This window comes from Scyliorhinus canicula, chromosome 26 (genome assembly GCF_902713615.1).
Source record: "Scyliorhinus canicula chromosome 26, sScyCan1.1, whole genome shotgun sequence".
NCBI classification, from domain to species: Eukaryota; Metazoa; Chordata; class Chondrichthyes; order Carcharhiniformes; family Scyliorhinidae; genus Scyliorhinus; species Scyliorhinus canicula.
Genome location: NC_052171.1, coordinates 11,711,772 through 11,735,494, shown reverse-complemented (window position 1 = coordinate 11,735,494; position 23,723 = coordinate 11,711,772). Strand labels below are relative to the sequence as shown.

The 23,723-nt window shown below is 48.8% G+C and overlaps 1 protein-coding gene across 1 annotated transcript in view; it reads right to left on the bottom strand.

Annotated features, from left to right (window-relative positions):
• The window catches only part of il1b (interleukin 1, beta), an 84,999-nt gene extending 61,579 nt beyond the window's left edge, over positions 1 to 23,420 (bottom strand). Inside the window, exon 1 of the mRNA XM_038785664.1 lies at positions 23,347 to 23,420. Coding sequence (XP_038641592.1) covers positions 23,347 to 23,405 — 59 coding nt within the window. The 5' untranslated portion in view covers positions 23,406 to 23,420. The remainder of the gene's footprint in view (positions 1 to 23,346) is intronic.
• Positions 23,421 to 23,723: the final 303 nt, after the last annotated feature.

Below are 23,723 nucleotides of genomic sequence, written 5' to 3'. Positions count from 1 at the left end.
TATAGAGAGCAGCATATAGAGAGCAGCAAACAGAGAGCAGCATATAGAGAGCAGCATATAGAGAGCAGCAAACAGAGAGCAGCAAACAGAGCATAAAACACAGTGCAACAAATACAGTGCCAGAAACACAGAGCAACAAAACACAGAGCAACAAATACAGAGCAACAAATACAGAGCAACAAACAGAGCAAAAAACACAGAGCAACAAATACAGAGCAACAAATACAGAGCAACAAATACTGAGCAACAAACACAGAGCAACAAATACAGAGCAACAAATACAGAGCAACAAATACTGAGCAACAAACACAGAGCAACAAATACTGAGCAACAAACACAGAGCAACAAATACAGAGCAACAAATACAGAGCAACAAACACAGAGCAACAAATACAGAGCAGCAAGTACAGAGCCACAAATACAGAGCAACAAATACAGAGCAACAAACACAGAGCAACAAATACTGGGCAACAAACACAGGTCAGCAAGTAGAGAGCCACAAATATAGAGCAACAAAAACAGAGCAACAAACACAGAGCAGCAAACACAGAGCAACAAATACAGAGCAACACAGACAGGGCAACAAACACAGAGCAACAAACACTGAGCAACAAATATAGAGCAACAAATATAGAGCAACAAACACTGATCAACAAACACAGAGCAACAACAAGAGCAACAAACACAGAGCAACAAACACAGAGCAACAACAAGAGCAACAAACACAGAGCAACAAACACAGAGCAGCAAACACAGAGCAACAAATACAGAGCAACACAGACAGGGCAACAAACACAGAGCAACAAACACAGAGCAACAAACACTGAGCAACAAATATAGAGCAACAAATATAGAGCAACAAACACTGATCAACAAACACAGAGCAACAACAAGAGCAACAAACACAGAGCAACAAACACAGAGCAACAACAAGAGCAACAAACACAGAGCAACAAACACAGAGCAGCAAACAGAGAGCAACAAATACAGAGCAACAAACACAGAGCAACAATTTCAGAGCAACAATTACAGAGTTACAAACACAGAGCAACAAACGCAGAACAACATATGTAGATAAAAAACATCGAGCAAAAAACACAGAGCAACAAATACAGAACAATAAACACAGAGCTACAAACACAAAGGAACAAATATACAAAAAAAAAACCAGAGCAACAAACACAGAGCCACAAATGCAGAGCCACAAACACAGAGCAACAAATAATGAGCAATAAATACAGAGCAGCAAATACAGAGCAGCAAATACAGAGCAGCAAATACAGAGCAGCAAATACAGAGCAACAAATACAGAGCAGCAAATACAGAGCAACAAACTCAGAGCAACACACACTGAGCAACAAACAGAGAGCAACAAATAGAGAGCAGCAAGTACAGAGCCACAAATACAGAGCAACAAACACTGAGCAACAAATACAGAGCAACAACTACAGAGCAGCAAATACAGAGTAACAAACACAGAGCAACACACACTGAGCAACAAATACAGAGCAACAAATACAGAGCAGCAAGTACAGAGCCACAAATACAGAGCAACAAATACTGGGCAACAAACACAGGTTAGCAAGTAGAGAGCCACAAATACTGAGCAACAAATGCAGAGCAACAAACACAGAGCAACAAAAACAGAGCAACAAACACTGAGCAACAAACACAGAGCAACAGAAACAGAGCTACAAACACAGAGCAAGAAACACTGATCAACAAACACAGCAACAACCAGAGCAACAAACACAGAGCAACAAACACAGAGCAACAAACACAGAGCAACAAATATATTGCAACAAACACAGAGCAACAAAGACAGAGCAGCTAATACAGAGCAGCAAACAGAGAGCAACAAATACAGAGCAACAAACACAGAGCAACAAACACTGAGCAACAATTTCAGAGCAACAATTACAGAGCAGCAAATGTGGAGCAGCCAACACAGAGCAACAAATACAGAGCAACAAATACAGAGCAACAAACACAGAGCAACAAACACAGAGCAACATATGCAGATCAAAAAACATAGAGCAAATAACACAGAGCAACAAATACAGAACAATAAACACAGAGCAACAAACACACAGGAACAAATATACAGAAAAAAACCAGAGCAACAAACACAGAGCCACAATTGCAGAGCCACAAACACTGAGCAACAAACACAGAGCAACAAACACAGAGCAACAAACACAGAGCAACAAACACAGAGCAATAAATACAGAGCAGCAAACAGAGAGCAACAAATACAGAGCAACAAACACAGAGCAACAAATACAGAGCAACAAATAAAGAGCAACAAAAACAGAGCAACAAACACAGAGCAATAAATACAGAGCAACAAACACTGAGCAACAAATGCAGAGCAACAAATACAGAGCAGCAAACAGAGAGCAACAAATACAGAGCAACAAACACTGAGCAACAAATGCAGAGCAACAAATACAGAGCAGCAAATACAGAGCAACAAACTCAGAGCAACACACACTGAGCAACAAATACAGAGCAGCAAACACAGAGAAACAAATACAGAGCAGCAAGTACAGAGCAGCAAGTACAGAGCCACAAATACAGAGCAGCAAATACAGAGCAACAAACACAGAGCAACAAATACAGAGCAACAAACATAGAGCAAATAACACAGAGCAACAAATACAGAACAATAAACACAGAGCAACAAACACACAGGAACAAATATACAGAAAAAAACCAGAGCAACAAACACAGAGCCACAATTGCAGAGCCACAAACACTGAGCAACAAACACAGAGCAACAAACACAGAGCAACAAACACAGAGCAATAAATACAGAGCAGCAAACAGAGAGCAACAAATACAGAGCAACAAACACAGAGCAACAAATACAGAGCAACAAATAAAGAGCAACAAAAACAGAGCAACAAACACAGAGCAATAAATACAGAGCAACAAACACTGAGCAACAAATGCAGAGCAACAAATACAGAGCAGCAAACAGAGAGCAACAAATACAGAGCAACAAACACTGAGCAACAAATGCAGAGCAACAAATACAGAGCAGCAAATACAGAGCAACAAACTCAGAGCAACACACACTGAGCAACAAATACAGAGCAGCAAGTACAGAGCAGCAAGTACAGAGCCACAAATACAGAGCAGCAAATACAGAGCAACAAACACAGAGCAACAAATACAGAGCAACAAATACGGAGCAGCAAACACAGAGAAACAAATACAGAGCAACACAGACAGGGCAACAAACACAGAGCAACAAACACTGAGCAACAAACACAGAGCAACAAACAGAGCAAAAAAACACAGAGCAAAAAAACACAGAGCAACAAATATAGAGCAACAAGGATAGAGCAACAAATACAGAGCAACAAACACAGAGCAACAAACACTGAGCAACAATTTCAGAGCAACAATTACAGAGCAGCAAATGTGGAGCAGCCAACACAGAGCAACAAATACAGAGCAACAGATACAGAGCAACAAACGCAGAGCAACATTAGCAGATCAAAAAACATAGAGCAAAAAACACAGAGCAACAAATACAGAACAATAAACACAGAGCTACAAACACACAGGATCAAATATACAAAAACAAACCAGAGCAACAAATACAGAGCAGCAAGTACAGAGCAACAAACACTGAGCAACAAATACAGAGCAAAAAATACAGGTCAGCAAGTACAGAGCCACAAATACAGAGCAACAAATACAGAGCAGCAGGTACAGAGCCATGAAATTCAGAGCAACAAACACAGAACAACAAATACTGGGCAACAAACACAGGTCAGCAAGTAGAGAGCCACAAATACAGAGCAACAAAAACAGAGCAACAAACAGAAAGCAACCAACACAGAGCAACAAACAGAGAGCAACAAGTACAGAGCTACAAATACAGAGCAGCAAACACAGAGAAACAAATACAGAGCAACAAATACAGAGCAACAAACACAGAGCAACAAACAGAGAGCAACAAATACTGAGCAACACATACAGAGCAACAAACACAGAGCAACAAATACAGAGCAACAAACACAGAGCAATAAATACAGAGCAACAAACACAGAGAACAAATACAAAGCAACAAATACAGAGCAACAAACACAGAGCAACAAATACTGAGCAACAAACTCAGAGCAACAAATTACAGAACAAGAAATACAGAGAAGCAAATGCAGAGCAACAAAAACGGAGCAACAAATACAGAGCAAAAAATACAGAGAATCAAATACAGAGCAACAAACACATAGCAACAAATTACAGAATAACAAATACAGGGCAATAAACACAGAGCAACAAATAGAGAGCAACAAATTACAGAACAGCAAATATAGGGTAATAAACACAGAGCAGCAAATACAGAACAACAAACACAGAGCAAAAAATACAGAGGAAGAAATGCAGAGTGACAAATACAGAGCAACAAATACAGAGCAATAGATACAGAGCAATAAATATAGAGCAACAAATACAGAAGAAGAAATGCAGAGTGACAAATACAGTGCAACAAATACAGAGCAATAAATACAGAGCAATAAAATACAGAGCGACAAATACAGAGCAACAAACACAGAGCAACAAACACACAGCAATAAATGCAGAGCAACAAATACAGAGCAACCAATACAGAGCAACAAATACAGAGCAACAAACACAGAGCAACAAATACAGAGCAATAAATACAGAGCAACAAACACAGAGCAACAAACACAGAGCAACAAACAGAGAGCAACAAATACTGAGCAACACATACAGAGCAACAAACACAGAGCAACAAATACTGAGCAACACACACAGGTCAGCAAGTACAGAGCCACAAATACAGAGCAACAAAAACAGAGCAACAGACACAGAGCAACAAACACAGAGCAATAAATACAGAGCAACAAACACAGAGCAATAAATACAGAGCAACAAACACAGAGAACAAATACAAAGCAACAAATACAGAGCAACAAACACAGAGCAACAAATACTGAGCAACAAACTCAGAGCAACAAATTACAGAACAAGAAATACAGAGAAGCAAATGCAGAGCAACAAAAACGGAGCAACAAATACAGAGCAAAAAATACAGAGAATCAAATACAGAGCAACAAACACATAGCAACAAATTACAGAATAACAAATACAGGGCAATAAACACAGAGCAACAAATAGAGAGCAACAAATTACAGAACAGCAAATATAGGGTAATAAACACAGAGCAGCAAATACAGAACAACAAACACAGAGCAAAAAATACAGAGGAAGAAATGCAGAGTGACAAATACAGAGCAACAAATACAGAGCAATAGATACAGAGCAATAAATATAGAGCAACAAATACAGAAGAAGAAATGCAGAGTGACAAATACAGTGCAACAAATACAGAGCAATAAATACAGAGCAATAAAATACAGAGCGACAAATACAGAGCAACAAACACAGAGCAACAAACACACAGCAATAAATGCAGAGCAACAAATACAGAGCAACCAATACAGAGCAACAAATACAGAGCAACAAACACAGAGCAACAAATACAGAGCAATAAATACAGAGCAACAAACACAGAGCAACACACACAGAGCAACAAATACAAAGCAATAAATACAGTGCAACAAATACAGAGCAACAAATACAGAGCAACAAACAGAGGAACAAATACACAGCAACAAACACAGAGTAAGAAATACAGAACAACAAACACAGAGCAACAAACACAGAGCAACAAATAGATAGATAGAGAAATACAGCACAGAACAGGCCCTTCGGCCCGCGATGTTGCGCCAAACTTTTGTCCTAGGTTAATCATAGAATTTTGGACAATTTTTCATGGCCAATCCACCCAACCTGCACATCTTTGGACTGTGGGAGGAAACCGGAGCACCCGGAGGAAACCCACGCAGTCACGGGGAGGATGTGCAGACTCCACACAGACAGCGACCCAAGTCGAAATCGAACTTGGGACCCTGGAGCTGTGAAGCAATTGTGCTATCCACAATGCTACCGTGCTGCCCTTAAGAAGTTAACCTACACTCCATTATTCTACCCTAATCCATGTACCTATCCAATAGCCGCTTGAAGGTCCCTAACTTTTCCGACTCAACTACTTCCACAGGCAGTGCATTCCATGCCCCCACTCCTCTCTGGGTAAAGAACCTACCTCTGACATCCCCTCTATATCTTCCACCATTTATCTTAAATTTGTGTCCCCTTGTAATGGTTTGTTCCACCCGGGGAAAAAGTCTCTGACTGTCTACTCTATCTATTCCCCTAATCATCTTATAAACCTCTATCAAGTCGCCCCTCATCCTTCTCCGTTCTAATGAGAAAAGGCCTAGCACCCTCAATCTTTCCTCGTATGACCTACTCTCCATTCCAGGCAACATCCTGATAAATCTCCTTTGCACCTTTTCCAAAGCTTCCACATTCTTCCTAAAATTAGGTGACCAGAACTGCACACAGTACTCCAAATGTGGCCTGACCAAGGTTTTGTACAGCTGCATCATCACCTCACGACTCTTAAATTCAATCCCTCTGCTAATGAACGCTAGAACACCATAGGCCTTCTTCACAGCTCTATCCACTTGAGTGGCAACTTTCAAAGATCTATGAACATTCCGCATTCATATTTGTCCTTCCAAAATGGATAACCTCACACTTGTCAGGGTTAAACTCCATCTGCCACTTCTCAGCCCAGCTCTGCATTCTATCTATGTCTCTTTGAAGCCGACAACAGCCCTCCTCACTATCCACAACTCCACCAATCTTCGTATCATCTGCAAATTTACTGACCCACCCTTCAACTCCCTCATCCAAGTCGTTAATGAAAATCACAAACAGCAGAGGACCCAGAACTGATCCCTGCGGTACACCACTGGTAACTGGGCTCCAGGCTGAATATTTGCCATCCACCACCACTCTCTGTCTTCTATCGGGTTAGCCAGTTTGTTATCCAACTGGACAAATTTCCCACTATCCCATGCCTCCTTACTTTCTGCATAAGCCTACCATGGGGAACCTTATCAAATGCCTTACTAAAATCCATGTACACTACATCCACTGGTTTACCTTCATCCACATGCTTGGTCGCCTCCTCAAAGAAGTCAATAAGACTTGTAAGGCAAGACCTACCCCTCACAAATCCGTGCTGACTATCCCTAATCAAGCAGTGTTTTTCCAGATGCTCAGAAATCCTATCCCTCAGTACCCTTTCCATTACTTTGCCTACCACCGAAGTAAGACTAACTGGCCTGTAATTCCCAGGGTTATCCCTATTCCCTTTTTTGAACAGGGGCACGACATTCGCCACTCTCCAATCCTCTGGTACTACCCCTGTTGACAGCGAGGACGAAAAGATCATTGCCAACGGCTCTGCAATTTCATTTCTTGCTTCCCATAGAATCCTTGGATATATCCCGTCAGGCCCGGGGGACTTGTCTATCCTCAAGTTTTTCAAAACGCGCAACACATCTTCCTTCCTGACAAGTATCTCCTCAAGCTTATCAGTCTGCTTCACGCTGTCCTCTCCAACAATATGGCCCCTCTCGTTTGTAAATGCTGAAGAAAAATACTTGTTCAAGACCTCTCCTATCTCTTCAGACTCAATACACAATCTCCCGCTACTGTCCTTAATCGGACCTACCCTCGCTCTAGTCATTCTCATATTTCTCACATATGTGTAAAAGGCCTTGGGGTTTTCCTTGATCCTACCCGCCAAAGATTTTTCATGCCCTCTCTTAGCTCTCCTAATCCCTTTCTTCAGTTCCCTCCTGGCTATCTTGTATCCCTCCAGCACCCTGTCTGAACCTTGTTTCTTCAGCCTTACATAAGTATCCTTCTTCCTCTTAACAATATTCTTCTTCCTCTTAACAACAAAAAAAAAACCAGAGCCACAAACACTGAGCAACAAATACAGAGCAACAAATACATAGCAACAATTACAGAGCAGCAAATGTAGAGCAACCAACACAGAGTAACAAACACAGAGCAACAACTACAGATCAACAAACATAGAGCAAAAAACACAGAGCAACAAATACAGAACAATAAACACAGAGCAACAAACACAGCAGCAAACAGAGAGCAACACATACTGAGCAACAAACACAGGTCAGAGCTACAAACACAAAAGAACAAAAATACAACAAAAAAGCATCTAGTCTGCACCGACCCTCTGAAAGAGCACATTCCTTAGACCCACTCTCCCACCCTATCCCCGTAAGCACACCTATCCTGCACATCTTTGGACATTCCGGCGCCTGTTCAGGTACACGGAGGGAGAATTCAGAATACCCAATCCACCCTAACCTGCACATCTTTCGGGACTTGTGGGAGGAAACCGGAGCGCCCGGAGGAAACCCACGCAGACACGGGGGAGAACGTGCAGCCTCCGCACAGACAGTGACCCAGCAGCAAATCGAACCGGGGACCCTGGCGCTGAGAAGCAATAGTGCTAACCGCTATGCTACTGTGCTGCCAGTGATGTTGGTTGAGGGATTTACATTGATCCAGGACACAGGGGTGGATTGCCCTGTTATTCCACAGGATGCATTGCGTTTAATACGAGATGCAGTTTGATGTTTCGTTCGAGATGGGGCACTCCCGGCAACGCGTCACTCCCTCCGCACTGCACTGAAAGCGCGGTCTTGAAACACGAAATTGCCTGCGCTGAAATCTCCCGAGTGGGTTTGCCAGGGCCCGATCCCTGGCACAGGCACATTGTCACTGCCAGCCTGGTAGCCTGGCAGTGCCCTTACCAATCTGGCAGTGTTACCTGGTGCCTCTGCCAAGGTGCCCAGTTGAGGTGTCAAGGTGCCAGGCTAATAGTGCCAAGGTGTCTGGGTGGCAGTGGGAGTGCCAGGGTACGAGCCTGTCCCGGAGCCTGACCACCTGGGGCCTCCGATGGCCTGGGAGACCTCCCCCCCGCTCCCACCGCGCCCCCCCCCCCCCCCACTCCCCTGCCCCATGTGCCATTACATTCTGTCCCCCCCCCCCCCCCCCCTCCCTCAGCGGCCACGGCGTCGGTGTCACAATCTCTACAAACACACGTCAACCTCGCCGTCAGGAACTCGGCCCATCGGCGCCGCAGCATCGCAGAGACCCCCTGAGACTACCGGGGTCAGGGCCCCTGATCGTGTACAAACGCCGTTTACTGTCCGCGCCTTCCGGAACCACATTGACGCCGCCAGTCAAGGCGACGGAGAATTGCGATTTCAGCGCCGGAAACGATTTTCCGGCCGATCGCGTTTGGGTATTTTGATGCCAGATACTGCCCCAGAAACACAAATGGCCGCCTGACAATGATTTGGAAACCTATTCTCTAGTGAAGAGCTCGGTTTTATTTCTCATCGCTGAAACAGTTCAGTTTCCTCGTCCGACAATCGCCTCGATTGTGTCCTCCAGCCGGAACACAGGATTCCGACCGAAATCCGTTTGTTTCCCTCGGAATTCCAACAGCAGCTGTGAGAGCTCCTCCGCCTTTGGGTCGGGAAAGGGACACATGAACATAACCTCGTGCTGTACCTGTCCTGGGAGTGTTTGATGGGGACAGTGTAGAGGGAGCTTTACTGTGTATCTGACCCCGTGCTGTACCTGTCCTGGGAGTGTTTGATGGGGACAGTGTAGAGGGAGCTTTACTCTGTATCTAACCCCGTGCTGTACCTGTCCTGGGATGTTTGATGGGGACAGTGTAGAGGGAGCTTTACTCTATCTAACCCCGTGCTGTACCTGTCCTGGGAGTGTTTGATGGGGACAGTGTAGAGGGAGCTTTACTCTGTATCTAACCCCGTGCTGTCCCTGTCCTGGGAGTGTTTGATGGGGACAGTGTAGAGGGAGCTTTACTCTGTATCTAACCCCGTGCTGTACCTGTCCTGGGAGTGTTTGATGGGGACAGTGTAGAGGGAGCTTTACTCTGTATCTAACCCCGTGCTGTAGAGGGGCTGTTTAGCTCACAGGGCTAATCGCTGGCTTTGAAAGCAGACCAAGGCAAGCCAGCAGCACGGTTCGATTCCTGTAAAAGCCTCCTCGAACAGGTGCCGGAATGTGGCGACTAGGGGCTTTTCACAGTAATTTCATTTGAAGCCTACTCGTGACAATAAGCGATTTTCATTTTCATTTCACTCTGTATCTAACCCCGTACTGTACCTGTCCTGGGAGTGTTTGATGGGGACAGTGTGGAGGGAGCTTTACTCTGTATCTAACCCCGTGCTGTACCTGTCCTGGGAGTGTTTGATGGGGACAGTGTAGAGGGAGTTTTACTCTGTATCTAACTCTGTGCTGTACCTGTCCTGGGAGTGTTTGATGGGGACAGTGTAGAGGGAGCTTTACTCTGTATCTAACCCCATGCTGTACCTGTCCTGGGAGTGTTTGATGGGGACAGAGGGAGCTTTACTCTGTATCTAACCCCGTGCTGTACCTGTCCTGGGAGTGTTTGATAGGGACAGTGTAGAGGGAGCTTTACTCTGTATCTAACCCCGTGCTGTACCTGTCCTGGGAGTGTTTGATGGGGACAGTGTGGAGGGAGCTTCACTCTGTATCTAACCCCGTGCTGTACCTGTCCTGGGAGTGTTTGATGGGGACAGTGTAGAGGCAGCTTTACTCTGTATCTAACCCCGTGCTGTACCTGTCCTGGGAGTGTTTGATGGGGACAGTGCAGAGGGAGCTTTACTCTGTATCTAACCCCGTGCTGTACCTGTCCTGGGAGTGTTTGATGGGGACAGTGTAGAGGCAGCTTTACTCTGTATCTAACCCCGTGCTGTACCTGTCCTGGGAGTGTTTGATGGGGACAGTGTGGAGGGAACTTTACGCTGTATCTAACCCCGTGCTGTACCTGTCCTGGGAGTGTTTGATGGGGACAGTGTAGATTTTCAAACTGTGATTCACAGATGAAATAGTTGATATTAATGGTGGTTTTCTGCGCTCTCTTTCTGTGGCGGTCCCTCAGGATTGATGATGATTTGCTTCAACTCCATTCCGGTCGGTTCTGAGATAGCTGATAAGTCCAATCTGTGATAGAATCGTGGAATCCCTACAGAGCAGAAGGAGGATTCGGCACATGGAGCCAGCACTAAAACTGCAAAAGAGCCCCCTACCTCGGCCCACTCTCCTGCCCTATCCCCACCTAACCTGCACATCTTTGGACTGTGGGAGGAAACCGGAGCACCCGGAGGAAACCCACGCAGACACGGGGAGAACGTACAGACTGCACGCAGACAGTGACCCCAAGGCCGGAATTTGAACCCGCGTCCATGGCGAGATGAGGCAGCAGTGCTAACCACTGTGCCACGGTGCTGCCCTTCCTCAGATTCTGTCATAGGTTGGACAGGTTCGAGTGTCAGATAGGTGGTGTGGTGATATGATTTGCATAGCTGTCTGCCATTGGGGCAGAACACCGGCTTACCAATGGCCCTGGTCGGTCATGTGCCTCTCGACCGATTGGTTGAGGCCAGTCATGTGACAGCTCTCCGATTGGTCGAGAGGCTGAGTTAACCACGCCTCCATACCGAGGTATAAATAGTCAAACGCCCGGCGGTCGTCCATTTTATTGTAGACAACCGCAGGGCTAAGTTTTAGTTTATTAAAGCCTAACTTTTGTACAGCAACTCGTCTCTCGTGCAATTGATGGCTCATCAGGTGGGTTGTTTGTAGATTGGTGAGCTCCCTCCAACGCCTCGGCCCATTCCTGAAGAAACCTTGTGATGCGTTCAGTGCCTTCCCAGGATGCATCTTCTCCATTGTGGTTCATCTCCAGCCCGGGACTCCCGTGAATCGGTTGTGGACGTGGAACCCGTTCACATCGCTAAAGTGCTTCCCCTCTCGTCCTCGCTTTTGCCGCCAGGCCGAGTTTGAGTAACGCAGCGGACGCCATGTGCTGGACCTTGCGATGGCAGCTCCACGCGGACGTTTTGAGGTCTTGCCTCTGAAGCACCCAGGAGCCCCTGCTAACGATAAACCTTAATCTTGAGTTGACCGAAACTCCACCTGGACTGGGCAGTTTGTGCTCATTTAACGACTGGACAGCAGTTAGAATGAATCAAACCTGTGTCTGGGAACTTTGAATACACCAGAGCACGGAAATGGCATTCTCAATGTGTGCACATAATTAGATTCATAGAATTTACAGTGCAGAAGGAGGCCATTCAGCCCATCGAGTCTGCACCGGCACTTGGAAAGTGCACCCTACCCAAGGTCAACACCTCCACCCTATCCCCATAACCCAGTAACTCCACCCAACACTAAGGGCAATTTATCACGGCCAATCCACCTAACCTGCACATCTTTGGACTGTGGGAGGAAACCGGAGCACCCGGAGGAAACCCACGCACACACGGGGAGGGTGTGCAGACTCCGCACAGACAGTGACCCAAGCCGGAATCGAACCTGGGACCCTGGAGCTGTGAAGCCATTGTGCTATCCACAATGCTACCGGGCTGCCCTTTCTGGGGCAAGTTGTGACACACTGTATTGGTGAGGGAGTGAGCTTGCACAACGATTGGCATCGAAAGTGTCCCAAACAGTCACATCCTGAGTCAATTAGTGTGTGATGCTGATTTGATGGGAGCAGTCATTCCAGAGCTCCACGCCTCAGCTCAGCCCAGATTAAGCTTGCCGAACCGGACACATGTTGAGCGGGGGGGGGGGGGGGGGGGACTCCTCTGCCAGCTACTGACAGTTTCATTGTCGGCTGATTTCCTCTGGTTGTTCCTTTGATTCCCCACGTGTTTGGTACTTTCCACAGTTCTCTGCCATTGCGCACATTCGCAGGATGTGGTATAGCACCCATCCCCTGAGTTCACAGAATCGGAACCCATCAAATCCTCCCCAACCCATGATAAACACCTGAACTGCCTCCCATATCGCTGGACCATAGCCTTGAATGGGCGGCACGGTGGCATCATGATTATAGTCGCTTAGTCACACAGCTCCAGGGTCCCGGGTTCGATTCCCAGCTTGGGTCACTGTCTGTGCGGAGTCTGCACGTTCTCCCCGTGTCTACGTGGGTTTCCTCCGGGTGCTCCGGTTTCCTCCCACAAGTCCCGAAAGACGTGCTGTTGGGTGAATTGGACATTCTGACTTCTCCCTCTGTGTACCCGAACAGGCGCCAGAATGTGGCGACGAGGAAATTTTCACAGTAACTTCATTGCAGCGTTAATGTAAACCGACTTGTGACAATAATAAAGATTATTATATTATTTATTATTAGATTAGAAAAGGTCGCCCAGAGTAGGTCCAGTTTTGCGTTTCTAAATTTTAGTGTACCCAATTCTTTTTTTTCCAATTAAGGGGCAATTTAGCATGGCCAATTCACGTACCCTGCACATCTTTGGGTTGTGGGGGCGAGACCCACGCAGACATGGGGAGAATGTGCAACCTCCACACGGACAGTGACCCAGAGCCGGGATCGAACCCGGGTCCTCGGCATCGTGAGTCAGCAGTGCTAACCATTGCGTCACCGTGCCGCCCCCCCTCTGTCCAGTTTTTCAATTGGTGCTGAAGGAAGACACGGTGAGGTGGAACATTGGCGGAGATCTCTGGCTAGGTTTTTAGAGAATTCCTACAAGGAGGCCATTCGGCCCATCGAGTCTGCACAGACCTGACCTGCCGACCGAATCCCATTTGCCAGCACTTGGCCCATAGCCTTGAATGTTGTGACGTGCCAAGTGCTCATCCAGGTACTTTTTCAAGGATGTGAGGCAACCCGCCTCTACCACCCTCCCAGGCCGTGCGTTCCAGACCCTCACCGCCCTCTGGGTAAAAAGGTTTTACCTCAAATCCCCCCTAAACCTCCCGCCCCTCACCTTGAACTTGTGACCCCTCGCAACTGACCCTTCAACTCAGGGCCCCAGCTGCTCCCTATCCACCCTGCCCACGCCCCTCATCATCTTGGCACCCCCATCAGTGTTGACCTTTGCTTTCAGACATGGGTTGCTGTTCCCTTCAGAATACAACATGAGGTGGAGAATTAATGAAGGGCAAGTCAAGCAGGGCGAGCTGCTGGAAGAGGGAGGAGGAAAAGGACAGCCCCCTGCACAAAGCCCAATGCCATTTTGGTGCCAGCTTCCTCCCTGCGTCTTGAGTTTGACCCAATCCTTTCTGGTGGGCTTTCCAATGCATCAAACGTCGTGTACGCTTGACCTGTGTTGAGTTGGCACCTGCACCATCCTTGTTCCCTGTCCTGGCCGCAGCCTCTTTTTCCCAGTGGCTCACTGTAGGCCCATCATGTCTCCATGCTATCCTCGTCAGTAAGAGGCTGATATGGCTGTCATGGCTGAATAGCTGGCAGCGCATGAGAGCTCTGAGGTGCAGCTTAGAGGTTTGCAGCAGCGCTAAGTATGTGAGGATGGGATGGAGCGTCTGACCAGCGGGTATGAGTCCTGCTCGATAAGACTCGATGGGGCGGTGCGCCGGCACAGTGGTTAGCACGGCTGCCTCACAGCGCCAGGGACCCGGGTTCAATTCTGGCCTTGGATCACTGTCTGTGTGGAGTTTGCACGTTCTCCCCGTGTCTGCGTGTTTCCTCCAGGTGCCCCGGTTTCCTCCCACAAGTGCCGAAAGACATGGGGCGGAATTCTCCGCAGGGGGCCGAATTCGTGAAGGCCGTCGTGAACGCGGCCGAGGTTCACAAAGGCCTCGGAGCCCGCTCCCCGCACCTAATTCACCCCCACCTGGGGGGCTAGGAGCGGGCGTCTGTCTTTCCCGGCCGCGACCTCGTCATGCCGAGAATGTGAAGTCATCCGCGCATGCATGCGTAGACGGCGCGAACCCGTGCATGCGCGGTGGCCGTCTTTCTCCTCAGCCGCCGGCAAGACGTGGTGGCTTGATCTTGCCGGGCGGTGGAGGGGAAAGAGTGCGTCTGTTTTGGACGCTGGCCCGACGATCGGTGGGCGATCGCGGGCCTGTCCCCTCCCGAGCACAGTCGTGGTGCTCCCGTCCCAATCGGGCCCCTAGATTCCCCAAACGGGCATCTGGCGCCCGTTTCACGAATACAGTGAGCAGGTGTGTTTGCCGCCGTCGTGAAACGGGCGTGAAGGGCTGGCCGCTCGGCCCATCGGGCTTGGAGAATCGCCGTAAAAAACGGCGAGCGGCGATTCTTCCGAGCGGGGGTGGGGGAGAATCGCGGGGGGGCGTAAAAAACGTCGGGGGGCCCTCCCGCGATTCTCCCAGGCCGCATGGGGAGTGGAGAATCGCGCCCATGCTTGTTGGGTGAATTGAACATTCTGAATTCTCCCTCTGTGACCCGAACAGGCGCCGGAATGTGGCGACGAGAGGATTTTCACAGTAACTTCATTACAGTGTTAATGTCAGCCTAGTTGCAACAATAAAGATTATTATTACGGCCCACCGTGACAGTGGTGTTTGTAAGAGTTTCCTCGGCATTAAGCTGTTCCTGATTAATCGAGGTTCGGCACAACATCGTGGGCCGAAGGGCCTGTTCTGTGCTGTATTTTTCTCTGTTCTCTCCGTGTCCCCCTCCGTTTCAAGAGTAACTCAAATTCCAAAGTACTTCTGTGGCTGCGAAGCAGTTTGGGATTTTGTGAGGTTGCGGTAGATTCTGCGTCACGGGAAGGCAAATTTTAACCACGTCCCTTTATGGCCACCTGCAGCCAATGAGAGAAAGTGTTGGCATGCAGCTCTGGAGCCACCTGTAGGCTGGACCAGGTAAGGGTAAGGACATGTGTAAACCTGTTGGATAGAATTCTGTTCTCTATGCCGGAGACAACTCAGATGTAGGGCTGCTGGCGGCTGGGAATTCTTCTGTTAAGATTGGGAAGGTGATTGATGATGATGTGAGGTTTAACAGTGCAAAGTAAAATGGGAAGTAAAATGGGAAATGTGAAGGTCTGACAAAACCTGAAGGAATATGAGAAAAATGAAGCAAAAATCCCACAAAGGGTTAACAGCATTGAGACGAGGGTTTGAACGGCAAATAGCCTTCACCAGCTTGAAAACCAGCTCTAGGCAGCTAATCCTGTAATCTTTTAAAATAAATTTAGGGGGCGAAATTCTCCCAAAGGGAGACAAAGTGCCGACGCCGGAGTGAAACCCGGGGTGTTTCACTCCGGTGTCGAAGGCCGCTCCTCGCCCCCTATTCTCCCACCCCCCGGCGGGCTAGGAGCGGCGCACAATCAATTACGCGCGCCGGGCCTTGGCGCCGTGTAAATGACGCGGCCGGCGGCGCTTAAATGACATCACCCGCGCATGCGCGGTTGCCGTCCTCCCCGCGGGCGCCCCGCAAGACATGGCGGATTGATCTTGCGGGGCGGCGGAGGGAAAAGAGTGCGTCTTTTAGAGACGCTGGCCCGACAATCGGTGGGCACCGATCGCGGGCCAGACCCCGACTGAGCGCCCCCCTGGTGCTCGATCCTCCCCCCCCCCCCCCCCCCACAGGCCCCACACGCAGCGTTCACGCGCTGTTCACGCCGGCAGCGACCAGGTGTGGTTGGCGCCGGCGTGAACCCGTCGTATTGGGCTGGGCCGCTCGGCCCATCCGGGCCGGATAATCGCCGCTCACCTGTTAGAAACGGCGAGCGGCAATTCTCCGAGCGGCCTATGTGAAACGCGGCACACCGTTTTGGGGGGGTGGGAGAATCGCGTGCGGGTGCCAGGGCGGCATGGCGGCAATCGCCCGGCACTCCCGCGATTCTCCCACCCGGCGTGGGGGTCAGAGAATCGCACCCAGAGTACCCAATTCATTTTTTTCCAATTAAGGGGCAATTTAGCATGGCCAATCCACCTAACCTGCACATCTTTGGGTTGTGGAGGGCGAAACCCACGCAGACACGGGGAGAATGTGCAAACTCCACACGGACAGTGACCCAGAGCCGGGATCGAACCTGGGACCTCAGCGCCGTGTGGGAACAGCGGCTAATCCGATGCTGATTAATCTGATGCTGTCCTTTCGAGTTCAAGGAATAGAACATAGAACAGTACAGCACAGAACAGGCCCTTCGGCCCTCGATGTTGTGCCGAGCAATGATCACCCTACTTAAACCCACGTAACCAGTATACCCGTAACCCAACAATCCCCCCATTAACCTTACACTACGGGCAATTTAGCATGGCCAATCCACCTATCCACCCAACACCTAACAGATATGACAATAGTTCACATTTTCATGGAAGTTAATTATTTTAGCAAGCAGTTAAATAAGAATTGCCAGAACCTTAAGTGAATTACGTGAAATAATGTGCATTTGTGAATAGAAATTTCACGACATCAGTTAGAAGTGGAAGTCTGGAGACAACGGTTGAGCCTTCTCTGATGTAAATTAACACCAAGCAGGAATCAGTTTAAACATGACGAAAACCAAATCTATCACTCCTCCGAGATTTGGCAAGCATCATTTTTAACAATGCTTAATATTGAAACATCCTCTTGTTAGGCATGATGGAAACTAGGTGAATACAACGGACAAACGAAATTAAATAAATGAGCAGAAGATATTACTTGAAGATCAAAAAATGTAACCAGCACGGCTGTGAGAAGCGTAATAAATATCCTGAGTCGCCTACAGACATTCCCAGCATTCCCAGCCCTCCGAGCTGTTTCGGTAGATGGGAATGACTGAATGCAGGAGCTGAACAGGAATTGAAGTTACTGAGAACACCCACAGATAGGAAGAGAGATTGTCAAGGAGGCCATGAAGGTCCGAACAACCGGAACGGGAAATCCAGGAGCAAGATCTTTTTCACTTGTTGTAAAGGCAGTCGTGTTACCTTATGAAGTAAAATAAAGTAATTTTAAAATGAACCGTAAGCTGAAACAGTGGTTACTTCAAAAATATCAATAATTTGTTATGGGCCAGGGTTTAGAGAACCCCAAAGTGTATCATGGAGTTCACCTGACCCACAACTTTTACTAGATTGTGGTATGGGGAGCACACGGCCCACTCTACAGGTGTGGTACAGCAGAAATGGAAAAGTATTTTTTAAAGCAAAACAATGTTTATTCTCTGAACTCAAGTTAACCTTTTTAAAACACAGTGAACATCTTAGCAACCATCAATTCATATACAACCCCCAAAGAATACAACACTAAGTAATCCTTTAAGCTTTCCTTTTAACATCCATAAGACTTAAAACACCTTTTAACAGAAGCACATCAGGTTTACATTCACTACTGAGAACATTTATAATTCTGAATTCACCAAATGATCAAGAGATAGTCTTTTGATGGCAGAGAGAACAGCAGTACACCTGCTCTGTCTGGCTTCAGCTCCAACACTGAAAACAAAACTAAAACACACCCTGCAGCAAACAACCTAAAATGAAAGTAAAAAGCTGACAGACAGCCCAGCTCCACCCACTCTCTGACATCACTGCAGTAGTAAACACCCATTTCTTAAAGGTTCTCTCACTACAGATATTTATATACACACCCATTTATAAACCCCCATTTCTTAAAGGTACTCTCACTACAGATATTTATATACACACCCATTTATAAACACCCATTTCTTAAAGGTACTCTCACTACAGATATTTATATACACACCCATCACCAACAGTCTGTCCTGGTCACTCACGTTGATGCAACAGTCAAGAAAGCCCAACAACGTCTCTACTTCCTACGGAATCTAAAGAAATTTGGCATGTCTGCATCGACTCTCACAAACGTCTACAGATGTAGGGCAGCACGGTAGCATGGTGGTTAGCATAAATGCTTCACAGCTCCAGGGCCCCAGGTTCGATTCCCGGCTGGGTCACTGTCTGTGCGGAGTCTGCACATCCTCCCTGTGTGTGCGTGGGTTTCCTCCGGGTGCTCCGGTTTCCTCCCACAGTCCAAAGATGTGCGGGTTAGGTGGATTGGCCAGGCTAAATTGCCCTTAGTGTCCTACAAAATAAGGTTAATGGGGGTTGTTGGGTTACTGGTATAGGTATATGTGGGCTTGAGTAGGGTGATCATTGCTCGGCACAACATCGAGGGCCGAAGGGCCTGTTCTGTGCTGTACTGTTCTAATTCTAATTCTAATGTGCGATAGAGAGCATCCTACCCGGCTGCATCATAGCTTGGGTATGGCAACTGCTCAGTCCAAGATCGCAAGAAACTGCAGAGTGTGGTGAACTCAGCCCAATGCATCACACAAGCTTGTCACCCCCACATTGATTCTGTCTACACCTCCCGCTGCCTCAGGAAGGCAGACAGCATTGTCAGAGACCCCTCCCACACAGACATTGCCTTCTTCCAGACCCTTCCATCAGGCAGAAGGTACAGAAGTCTGAAGACCGCACATCCAAACATAGGAACAGCTTCTTCCCCACAGCTACAAGACTCCTCAATGACTCCCCCTCGGACTGATCTGTTCCCTGTAAGAACACTATTCACGACGCCCTATGCTGCTCTTGCTCATGTATTTGCTTTGTTTGGCCCCTTGCTCCGCACTGTAACCAATCACTGTTTATCGATTAGTGAATGTACTCTGTCGATTATTCTCTTTGTGTACTACGTACGTACTGTGTACGTTCCCCCGGCCGCAGAAAAATACTTTTCATTGTACTTCGATACATGTGACAATAAATCAAATCAAAATTGAATCAAATTGCAGGCACAGTTTGGGTTATTGGGTTACGGGGATAGGGTGGAAGTGAGGGCTTAAGTGGGTCGGTGCAGACTCGATGGGCCGAATGGCCTCCTTCTGCACTGTATGTTCTATGTAGTATGCAAACTCCACAAGGTTTGTGACCCAGGGCCGGGATTCGAACCCAGGTCCTCAGCGCCGCAGTCCCAGTGCTAACCACTGCGCCACATGCCACCCTTTTCGAGGCGTTTTATAAAAGCTTGTATAGGTCGGAGCCCTCAGGGGACGAGTCGGTTATGAGGGATTTTTTGGTGGGGGGCAGGGGTTGGAGGGTCTTACGGCACGAGAGGAGGAGAAGGCAGGGTTGGAGGAGCCAGTGGGGTGTGAGGAAGTTGCCTGGTATGGAGGGTGCTAGCTATGAAGAAAGGTTGAGTAGATTAGAATTGTTTTCGTTGGAAAGATGGAGGTTGAGGGGGAACCTGAGAGGTATGGACAGGGTGGATAGCAACAAGCTTTTCCCAAGAGATGGGGTGTCAGTTACAAGGGGTCACGATTTCAAGGTGAGAGGGGGAAAGTTTAAGGGAGATGTGCGTAGAAAGTTTTTTACGCAGAGGGTGGTGGGTGCCTGGAACGCTTTGCCAGCGGAGGTGGTAGAGGCGGGCACGATAGCATCATTTAAGATGCATCTGGACAGATATATGAACGGGAGGGGGAACAGAGGGAAGTAGATCCTTGGAAAATAGGCGACAGGTTTAGATAAAGGATCGGCGCAGGCTGGGAGGGCCGAAGGGCCTGTTCCTGTGCTGTAATTTTCTTTGTTCTTTGAGGTTTTGTGACGATTGCAAACGGGTAAGGAAACAAGGCCGGATGGCTTGCCTCCCGCAGGTGATCGGGGAAGATCAGGCGGGATTCATAAAGCGTACGCAGTTGTCTTCCAATGTGAGGCGTTCGTTAAATGTGGCGCTCTACCTGTCAGAGGGGAGGGAGCTGGAGGTGATGGTGTCATTGGGGGAGGAGAAGGTATTTGACCGTGAGGAGTGGAGCTGTCTGTTTGCGGTGTTGGAGAGGTTTTGGATCGGGCCTAAGTTTGTGGCGTCGATCAAATTGTTATATAAAGGCAAACATGCGCACAAGCGAGGTGAATTTGGGATATTTTCGATTCCACTGGGGTACGGATGTCCCATGTCCCCCCTTCTGGTTACGCTGGTGATAGAGCCCTTGGCCATTGCGCTGAGGTGATTGGATAAGTGGAAGGAGATAGTGAGGGGGGGGGGGTGGGGTTGTGGAGGGGTTGCCGACGATCTGTTGCTGCACATCTCCAACCCACGTTGGGGGATAGATTAGGGCTGCTCGGGAGATTTGGGGCCTTTTCAGGTGACACGTTGAATCCAGAAAAGAGTGAATGTTTTCTGGTGTCTTCTTCGGGAGCAGGAGCCAGTTTTGGCGGGGGGGGGGGGGGGGGGGGGGGGGGGGGTGGGGGGTTGTTGTTTCCGGTGGCGACCACCCACTTTAGGTATCTGGGAGTGCAGGTGGCTCAAGACTGGGCCTAGCTTACCGGCGGGATTGGCGGCGCGGGCGGGAGCCGGGGTGCTGGGGGGGGGAGGGGGGGGGGCGCGGGGCGATCTGACCCCGGGTGGGATGCCCCCACGGTGGCCTGGCCCGCGATTGGGGCCCACTGATCGGCGGGCGGGCCTGTGCCGTGGGGGGACTCTTTTTCTCCCGCCTTTGCCTAGGTCTTCACCATGGCGGAGGCGGAAGTGACCCCCTTCCCTGCGCATGCGCCGGCATGAGTCGCTGACGCTCCGGCGCATGCGCGGACTTACGCCGGCCGGCGAAGTCCTTTCGGCTCCGGCTGGCGTGTCGCCAAAGGCCGTTCACACCAGCCGGCAGAGCGCCAACCACTCCGACGCGGGCCTAGCCCCTCAATGTGCGAACTTGGCCCCTAAAGGTGCGGAGACCTCCACATCTTTGGGGCGGCCCGATGCCGGAGTGGTTCACGCCACTCCGACACGCCGGGACCCCCCGCCCCGCAGGGTAGGGGAGAATCCCGGCCGTTGTTTAGTTGTGCAGGTAAGGTGGTAAGGATTAAGAAGACGGTGCTTCAGAGAGGGCGGCAGTCATGGGGTCAGACCTTCCCAAACCGGTTGTATTATTATTGGGCAGCCAACGGCGAGGCGGTGAGGGTTTGGGGTAAGGAACCGGAGGCTTTGTGGGCGAAGATGGAGGCAGGATCCTGTCGGGGGTCGGGGTTGCGGACGCCAGCGACGACGCCGCTTCCGTTCGCCCCAGGGAAATATTCAGGGGTCCGGTGGTGGTGGCCATGGATGGAGGCAATTTCGGCAGAACCTCAGGTTAGAAGCGGGGTCGAGGTTGACGGCAATCCAAGGGAATCATGGGTTTGAGATAGCGAGGATGGCTGACAGGTTTTGGGGCTGGGAGGCGCGAAGGGGTGGTCAAAATGAAGGACATATTTGGCGTGGGTTTGAAGGAATTGACGGAGAAGTTTAGGATTCCGCAGGATGATGGGGGGGGGGGGGGGGGGGAGAAGCCTTTAGGAAGTGCGGGACTTTGTAGGAGAAGGTTTCCCCGACTTTTCCCGTGACGCCCCGTTGTTGGAGGAGGTGCCGTCAGTGATGGGGCTGGATGCGGGTGGGGGAGGGGGGGGGGGCGGCTTACGGCAGGTTGATGGAGGAGGAAAGGGTGTCGTTGGAGGGGCCAAGGTCAAGTGGGAGGAGCTGGGGGTGGTGCTGGAGGAGGGGCTGTGGTGTGACGTGCTGCCAAGGGCGAATACCTCAACCTCGTGCGTGTGGCTGGAGCTGATGCAGCTAAAGGTGGTACATGTGGTGATATGCATCACTGTAAATACACAAGGGGTTAATGTAAATACACTACAACTAAGTAACCACTAGAGGGAGCACCAGAGACATGCAGACATACAGCAAATGAACACATAGAATAGGACACGGCCAATGGCCAGTCAAGACAGCCAGAGGTGACACTACCACAAGGGGCATTGCACAGCCCATATATAAGGACAGGACACACATGCTCTGTCTCTTTCCACAGGCGACACTTAGAGAGTCGGACAGGGGCAGATCAGAAGCATCACACCCACCACGTGGCTTAGAGCCGACTGGTTCGTTAGACTGAGTTACTATAGCAAGGTTAGCAGGAGAGTCGAACTCGTAGCGAACTGTGCTAATGGTTCAATAAATCATCTTGAACTTACTTCAAAATCTGGAGTATCTTTTGGTCAAAGCTGCATCGAGTTGCAGGCTGTGTTATCCCGGAGTACATAACACAACATGGTACCTGCGTTCTCAAGGATTCTTTAATCAACCCGAATTGTGTAGCCAATCTATAATTAGGGAACCTCATCATCAGGGAAGTGTGTAACACAGCAAAAGATTAAACTTCTGCCTGGATATCTGGCTTGTTTCATACGTTGTAGAATCAGGAATCTTTAAACAGCAAGGTGGTATGGGTTAAACTCTGAGCTGGCTGCCTTACCATCGCTATTTATACATTTGAAGAAATGGGTGGCTTACCGTATTAGTGTTGGGAAATATTTAAAATAAATTCATTGTCCACTGCACTAAAAATAGCGTGCAGAGAAATCACAGCCCCTAGGCCTTCCAGTTAATGAATATATTTATTAAACAGGTTTGGAAATAAAAGCAGATTTAGACCATTTTCCACTTGACTGGCCCTTTACATCAAAGCTCACGGCAAAGTACTTCATGAGGGAGTGGGTACTCAAAGTGCTCCCTTTCTGTCACTTCCCACATTCGGAATCGTGCAGAGAAACTCGATCTTAAGCCTCTGTCTAGAAAGACAAACACACCTGTTTTTTTCTCTGTTGCCTGCTGGTACGTTTTGACCTTGAGAGAGTTGCCAGTCCATTCAGACGGCTGAGTTGAGATTCCTGTGAGTTGGTCCTGGAAACAGTAGGCCGTGTGGAAGGCCCAACAGGAAACAGGTGCGACAATGTCAGCGTGTCTCTCAAGGTCACGGTAACTTGGTCCTCCTCTTTACTGTGTGCAGTTCTGGCCGCCTCATTTTAGGAAGGATGTGGAAGCTTTGGAAAAGGTGCAAAGGAGATTTACCAGGATGTTGCCTGGAATGGAGAGTAGGTCATACGAGGAAAGGTTGAGGGTGCTAGGCCTTTTCTCATTAGAACGGAGAAGGATGAGGGAAGACTTGATAGAGGTTTATAAGATG